This window comes from Hordeum vulgare, chromosome 2H (genome assembly GCF_904849725.1).
Source record: "Hordeum vulgare subsp. vulgare chromosome 2H, MorexV3_pseudomolecules_assembly, whole genome shotgun sequence".
NCBI lineage: Eukaryota > Viridiplantae > Streptophyta > Magnoliopsida > Poales > Poaceae > Hordeum > Hordeum vulgare.
This window is the reverse complement of record NC_058519.1, coordinates 226,611,751-226,619,686: the sequence shown is the minus strand read 5'-3', so window position 1 is coordinate 226,619,686 and position 7,936 is coordinate 226,611,751. Positions and strand designations below refer to the sequence as shown.

The 7,936-nt window shown below is 47.0% G+C and overlaps 1 protein-coding gene across 1 annotated transcript; it reads right to left on the bottom strand.

Moving 5' to 3' along the window:
• Positions 1 to 210: 210 nt before the first annotated feature.
• On the bottom strand, positions 211 to 7,334 carry LOC123425942 (protein FLX-like 1). Its single transcript, XM_045109708.1, has 5 exons — positions 6,773 to 7,334; positions 3,345 to 3,577; positions 1,013 to 1,176; positions 636 to 712; positions 211 to 559 (listed from the first exon to the last, which is right to left on the bottom strand). The coding sequence occupies exons 1-5, from the start codon at positions 7,241 to 7,243 to the stop codon at positions 464 to 466; spliced, it is 1,041 nt and encodes a 346-aa protein (XP_044965643.1). The 5' UTR covers positions 7,244 to 7,334; the 3' UTR covers positions 211 to 463.
• Between the last annotated feature and the right edge of the window lie 602 nt (positions 7,335 to 7,936).

Sequence of the window (7,936 nt, the reverse complement as noted above, 5' to 3'; positions counted from 1 at the left end):
ACTATTTCCTTTCTCCTCTCATGATCCAATGATTGGATATGATTCTACACCATTGTTCTTGAGGTAGAAGAAAAAAAGAGGAGCCAGTGGATTTAACTTGTGTCACCATTAGTCGTTGATCACCACTCAGGTTCTTACTGACACGAGGCATCCCAAGTCAGCTTTTTGTTACATCAATGGTAACGGCAACACAACAAAAGATGCTTGTAGTGAACAAAGTAATGACAACTGCATTAGGTGAAAGAGCACATGTACACAAAATGCAAATTTGCAGTAACCTAGATTACCGTAACATGCTTGAGCATGTAACTCACTCAGATGAAGGTCAACAAATACACAAGGCATATCTGACTAGCCATAAATCAACGTTGCACAGAAATAGAAATTCAGTTTGTGCCAGAAATCTGCGTTTGGTACTTCGCTAACAGGACCGATTTAAGAAGAAAAAGGAGGATGTCCGCAGTCATCTCCGTCCTGGAGCTCTTTGCATGTCATAGGCGCCCCAGGAACTGTGCGCCCCACCAGCTCCATACTGAGAACCAGAATCGGTAGCATTTACCTGAGATAAAGATGCCATCTGAGACGCGGATTGAAATAAGGATATAAAAGAGAATGTCTCAGAAAACAAAGCATACTTGATTCATGCTGTATCCAACATTGTAAGGATTTGCAGCATAATTGGCATTAGGATTTCCATAGCTTCCAGCATAACCTGCAGGATTGGTGTACAAAACATAATCCACATTTCAGATACATGTAAATTGTACTTACTATATAGTCAGCCTTACTTATTAATTATTATGCCCTTTACAGAATAATACAAAGTTTCACTATTTTAAGGCTCGTGATGGTGTCTTTTTCAAGCAGTTTGTCTGTGATCAGAACTGCATTTAGCATGTCAATTTACATTGCCTTAATACTTGGCTAGTTTTACTGCCCCTTAGGCCTGAGCGGTACAGATAAGTAGCACAACTACTATCTCGAACAAATGCAATCTAATGTAAAAACAAACCTTGATTGCCTGCAGATACAGCAACTCGTGATCTCTTCTCAGCATTAGCAACCTCAGCACGAAGTTTCTCCACTTCAGAAGCAACTGAAACCAATTTCTTCTGCATCTCTTGTCCCTGCTCATAACTCTCTGCATATCCTTTCTTCTCAAGCTCAATACTGGATCTGCAAGTTGGTTCAAAAAGCATGTAAGTTCACAAAATAAAAAATAAAAGGTCTTCTTGCAACTCCACCTTTCTCTGTGTTACTTCACGGAAATTTAAAATTAAATTTAATCCAATGTTACTTAGTAAACCACACAATCGGGGGCGTAACCGCACCGCACCGCTCTCCCGAAAAAATCGGATCAGGCGGAAAGGAGGCGGGCGGGGCTTCCCTTCGTGCCGCCAGCGCTGCAGCCGGTTCCCTCTCCCTCCACCGGCCACTCCGGTGGCGGGAGGGAGGGGGAACCTCGGATCTATGGTGGGTTTGCAGTAGGGTTAAGATTGGGGGAGACGCCGTCGAGGCCGCTGCGGCGACATCTCGCCTGAATAAGTTTCCTTGGGCTAGGGGCCAGCAGGGTGGGGATCCCCGGATCTCGTGGAGGTCGCGAGCTATGGTGTCTGGATGTCAACTGACACTGGCCAGTTGGGTCTTCGGACGGGAAGGGGTTGTGTGGAAACGGAGATTCTTCATCCTCTTCGTCAGTATGATTTTTTTGTTGTTGTTCTTCCTCTTGCTTTGTGCTGTTGCTGGAGGGATGTCCTGTTTGGCACGGGCGATTGGCCCGGCCGCGGCGCCGGAACCGGATCCTAGTTCTCTTCCATCTGGAAGGGACACATATAGCGGTACTCAAAGCCACATATGGCGAAGGCTGGTGCAGGAGTGTTGGATGCACATGTGTGTCCTTGCCCTTTCGGCTTCGGTGCGAAGGAATGGGAAGCAACGCGGCGGCGATTGTGCCGTGGTTGACAATGATGACCTGCTTGGATCTGGTTGCAGTTTGTTGTGTTGCAGGGGTCTTCTCGCAAGGTTCAGGAATGATGACACAGAGCTTCGAAGATCTTCATGTTTTGTTGCTTGTTTTAGGACGCTCTTTGCATTTCTGGTTTTTTATGCGTGTGTTAGGGTGTGCTTGTACGGGTCAAGAACTTTGTATTATTTCGTGATTTGAATGCAAGCATACTTCCTCAAAAAAAAGAACTTAATAAACCCATCTTGTCGCATTGAGCTTTAAGAAAATCACTTTTTACCCTCTGACCAAGAAAACTGGCTATTGTACCCCCTAGACTTCCAATAACAAAGCACTGCCCCCAGGGTGGTTTTGGGGGCGGTTTTGCCAGTGACACAATGTGACAGGCATGTCAGTGTGAAAAGGTGCAAGCAGAGGCTAACTCAGGCCACATGTAGGTGGTGAACGGAGCTAGTGGTCTAGCGCATTTTCTTCTGTTGACTGGGACGTTCCTGTGCTCAAGAGAGAGACGACAGAGAAATATGCCTAGTGTGGCCATCTCATATCCAGAGTGGCAAAATCGGATTAGAAATCACTATAGGGGATTAGGTGTTCCAGTATCTAAAATTCATGGGTAGCTCAGGGGCTTAAGTTGATATCTACACAGGTTGGGGGTGGAACCATTCCATAAAAAACTTCATTTGAAATTGCATAGTGTACTTTGATCAGGCACACCAGTGAAGGAGGCTATAGGAAGAAAATCACTTTTTACCCCCTGACCAAGAAAACAGGCTATTGTTCCCCCTAGACTTCCAATAACAAAGCACTGCCCACAGGGTGGTTTTGGGGGCGGTTTTGCCAGTGACACAATGTGACAGGCATGTCAGTGTGAAAAGGTGCAAGCAGAGGCTAACTCAGGCCACATGTAGGTGGTGAACGGAGCTAGTGGTCTAGCGCATTTTCTTCTGTTGACTGGGACGTTCCTGTGCTCAAGAGAGAGAGACGACAGGCATGCCTAGTGTGGCCTTTTGATAGCGGAGATGCCATCTCATATCCAGAGTGGCAAAATCGGCTTCGAAATCACTATAGGGGATTAGGTGTTCCAGTATCTAAAATTCATGGGTAGCTCAGGGGTTTAAGTTGATATCTACACAGGTTTGGGGGTGGAACCATTCCATAAAAAACTTCATTTGAAATTGCATGGTGTACTTTGATCAGGCACACCAGTGAAGGAGGCTATAGGACCAAGAGAATGTTTCCTCATTAGTGCCAAGAGGGGAAAGATAAACCGGGGCAGAGTATAGAAAGCACCAATGAATTATGAACGCCATGTATTTCAAAAATAATGAACAGCTATATTTTCAAATAGAGCGAGTACATGCAAGCTCAATAGGGGACTTACCTTAAATGCTGTGTTTCATGTCTGAGTTCTTGGGTCTCAGCTTTCACTGCAGCCACCTGCTGCAACTCTACTGCTGAACGAGCCAAATCTTGTGTATATCCCTGGATCTGGCCCATGAGTTCCTGTCTTGCTGCACCAAGTTGTTGAATGTCCATACGAACATGTGCAAGTTCCGCCCTCATCTCCTCTACTGCTCGGAGCTCTGCTTCCATTTTCATTAACCTCTCATAGACCTTTAACACAAAAAACAAGTCAATTTTACACGCCAAAACTAATCTATTTATCTCAGGCAGATTTCTATTAAAGAGAAGAGAATTTTAACAATAACATACAAAATCAGAATATATTTAAAAAACACTACCATATAATGGGTATCTTGAGCAAAAATAGTAAAAAAAAAATGTGCGGGTTACACAACTTCAAACCAGTAACGAATGAAACAGACATGTCATGCAAAATGCACCAACTATAAAAAAGTAAAAAAGCTGTGACAGTTTTGTAATTGAACTATAGGCAATGGATTGTGTGGTTTGAAATACAAGAGTGTGATTGAAAAAATATAACAGATAAGCAAGCATATATAAACTATAATGAAATATTTATATAATTTCAAATACTTTATGCAAAAAGGTTATACAACAGAAGTTACAAAGTTCACGTTGAATGAGTGAATTCTAGTGCTCATAAATCTCTTTTGGACAAAGAGTTGGCGTAGGGAGGCTTTTGCATCTCTATGAAAGCAGATGCAGCAGTTGCTCTGTGTTGTATCCAGATCTCAAATATCACTTAGATATATCATATATGGCACAGAAAATATGGAACTCACACCCATTGCATCACGAATTTGTGTATCGACACTCTAGTCCACAAAAAATGTGGGGGAAATGGCCCGAGTAAGTACTAAAAAAACTCAACCAATCAGGCACTAGCACCTGGTGGCATTGTTCGTAGAAGTGACCAGGACACCAGGTACTCCGAAAGAATTCCGCCCAACGGGAGTTGAACCCTTCTGGGCTGTTGGCGCTCACACACTCTGTCGGTTCCGTTGAAACTGGGGTCACACGGATCTGTCTTAGATGGGCCACAGAAGCCCCGCCAACGAGCCGGCACGGGCTAGCTGCCCGTGTACTACAGGACTCCACGGCCTTCAAGGTGGCAACTAGATCTTTGTCAGGATCTGAGGTCGTGGGAGCCTACCTCCAAGGCGCGCGAGGTTGCTGCACTGTCGACAGGTGGTTCGAGGACGGACGCGCCACGGCTGACTACAACATCCAGAAGCAATCCATGCTACCACATTGCCTCCCGGCAACGTGATGGTATGTACATCTTTGTCAAGAATCCTCCTAAAGATGCAGATCTTTGTGAAGACTTTCACTGACAAGACCATCACACCTGAGGAAGCGCTCCCTGACACCCACGACAACGTCAAGACCAAGGTCACCACAGGGAAGATCCTACCCGTCGTCTGCCTCCCGCGAACGACCTGAGGCCCGCCAACGACCTGTCGCTGGCGGGCACAGTGATGTGACTGCTCATACCAACATTAGCCTAGACCTGCAGCGGCCAGCCATAGCTCAGGGCATGCTATCAAGCATGCATGGCCTCCCTTGGAGGGCAAGTTGTGTGCGCCGCGGCTCAACCCCACATGTGTGCCACTTGCTGATGCATGTAACAGTGGCAGGCACGGAGTCAACAAACTGCTCCGAAGGGACGTACGTCTGCCCCTGGCAACGTGGTTCGATGCCACGTGTTCACACATTAAATGTGTTAGGTGCTCCACTGTACACCTACCTTATTTACTGCCTTGTAGCACTTGTGGCCACCCCTTGTAACTATAAAAGGAGGTCCAGGCTACCTAGATTAGGATTCAACTCCTAGCAAGTCTACACCCACATACTAGAGCCCGTTTCCTAGTCACGGCAAGCCCCAGCAACGGAAACCATCTCTTGTAAAAAATGTTCATCACAACCAGTAAGAAAATCCAGCAGGACGTAGGGTGTTATATTACTCAGTGGCCCGAACCTGGGTAAAAACCACCATGTTGTAGAGGCACGATTCGAGCGTCTCGGTGCCCCTCTCCAAACCAAAAAAAGGGGGCATCACCTGCCCCCGGTGTTGTGTTCTGGACACACGACACACTCCCATGGCTCCCAACTGAGTGACGTTTAGTTCTCGGCCCAAATAGGCATAGGAAAATGTAAGCCATTGTAGACTTGCATATTACATTTGCATGAGTGAAATGTCCTGTTTCCCATTTGTGAAAATAGAAGTGACACTACTTGCATATTATATTACATTGACATTCTTCTTCATCTCTACCTTGACTCCGTTGTTTATGTACTTGCAAAAAGGACAGGAAGATGAGATCAAAGGAAAAAAGATACTCCCTCTGTCCCAAAATAAGTGCCTCAAGCTTAGTACAATTTTATACTAGAGCTAGTACATAGTTAAGACACTTATTTTGGGACGGAGGGAGATCCTAGTTCAGGTAACAGCCTGTCCCGCCTACAAGACTGGCCTGGACAACTTGACATCACACACAGAGAAATACAAACACAGGATTCTAGAATAGTGTCTTCTCATGCCTCCTGATGTCATAACGGATAACACTACTGCTGCCAAGCTCCCAGCATCATCAACAGAGGGGAGATGAAAAGAAAGCGAGGAAAAAAAAAGAGGAGACTAACCCTAGACTTTAGAGAGAAAGAAAATGAAGGGTGGCAGTTCCTTCCCTTGCTTCAGCCCTGCCCTTTGAGGAAAATAAAACGTGCTTCTCTAGTTGCAATGCTGCTATCGTTTCTCTTATCTTTCACAAAATACTGGTGCATGAAGTCAAATATGGCATAATACTGCCCCCCATGCTGTTTGGATCATCTCCCCGTGACTTGGCAGTTTAGAGCATCAATGGATGGCCAGCTTTCAGACTTGCTGCAGCTAAAATACACTATAGTTGCCCTATGCAAAATTAAGACACAGCGTAGAACTACAGTAGGAAATGGGTGGTGACAAGTTAAAATTTGCATGCTCGTTAGTCGTTACAAATAGACAGAATGCATTACATATCATACTCTACGGGGTAATTTCCTACATTTGCAACGCCAGGATGAATTTAGGAATGTACTCCCTCCGTTCCTAAATTCCTAGAGATTTCACTAGGGGGACTACATACAGAACAAAATGAGTGAATCTACATTTTAAAGTATGTCTATATACATCTGTATGTAGTTCCCTAGTGAACCTCTAAAAAGACTTATGGAGTATTTAGGAACGGAGGAAGTATGTAACATCAAACTCGCATCATACAAGACCCAGGGATGAGTTAAATGTTGCAGTTTGCATTAAGCAGGGATGAGTAATTTGCACCGAATTTGCAATGCAGAGAGAGATTGATTAACTCAGGGCACTTGACGAACGGAAAGCATCCGCACCTCACGAATACGGAGATCTCCCTCTTGCTGGGCAGCGCCGATGGCTCGAGCGGTGTGGCCAAGCTCGTGCCGCACGGCGGAGACCTCCTGCACGAGCGCCACATGCGTCGCAGAGAGTCGCTGGTTCTGTCCGAGCAGCGCGTGCGCCTCCTCGATCTCCGCGCCGATACGCTCCTCCAGCGCCGCGGCCATGTGCGATGCGGGGGGCAGGGTCCCTCCGCCGTGGCCCGCGAAGTGGTGGCGCGGCGGAGGAGGATGCTCGCGGAGGCTGTCGGGGTGGCCAGGTGGCAGGCGAGCCGGGTCGCGGAAGTCATCGAGGTGGTGCGGAGGGAGGCGCGGCGGCTCGCGGAATTCGTCGAGGTGGTAAGGCGGGAGATGAGCGTGATGGGGCGGAGGAGGGTGCGGGTGGTTTCCGCCACCGGCGCCGCGGGAGAAGGAAGAAGGCAGCGGGTTACGGTGGCGACCGGCCATGCGGAGTCGCCGGAACCCTACCGAAGGGTGGTTGAAGGGACGCGGACGAACAGATATTTTTGTACATAGAAACCTTGAAGGATTTATTAGTAATTCGATGCTTCGCTGAGGAGTGGGTAGGGGTTAATTCTTTGGAAAACGGTACTCTCTTCGGAAACTTCGCCTTCACATAGATGTGTAGAGCATCTCCAACGGTTGGAGGCTTGGAGCCCTAAAAATATCATTAAACCAAAAAAGTTGGGGTCTTAGGGAATTAACGATTTTATCGTGCGATAATAGGGATGTATGGAGAGAGCATCTTCCCAGCCACATCTCACCCCAATCAACATTTTATGAGAAAATGATTAGGTAGACCAAGAAAAAGGACACGTGGGGAGACATAATTTGCCGAAACTTCCGTCAAGAACCCCGAGCGCGCTAGGTTTCACATGGGTATGTCGGCGCTATTTTAACGTCTTCGGAGGCGCTGGGGGTGTGGCTGGGTCGTTTTCCGATCAAAAAATGTCCCCAAGCTAATATCGAACCTAAAAAAGGTGGCGTGGGGGGCATCCTCGGTGGGCGGGTGGAGATGATCTTAGTTTGTAGAGTCCGTCCCGATAGGTGATGATTCGCGGTAAGCTCCGACGATTGCGGGGGCGATTGCGTGTCTTGGTCCCTGGGGTCCGTGGTCTACTGCGACGAGATCCAATTTCG

Excerpts from the sequence above, each read along its gene's own strand:
- LOC123425942 (XM_045109708.1), bottom strand. The coding sequence starts at position 7,243 with ATGGCCGGTCGCCACCGTAACCCGCTGCCTTCTTCCTTCTCCCGCGGC. Across the intron at positions 3,578-6,772 it reads GAGATCTCCGTATTCGTGAG|GTCTATGAGAGGTTAATGAA; the intron begins GTGCGGATGCTT and ends TTTGTGTTAAAG. Across the intron at positions 1,177-3,344 it reads CATGAAACACAGCATTTAAG|ATCCAGTATTGAGCTTGAGA; the intron begins GTAAGTCCCCTA and ends ACCAACTTGCAG.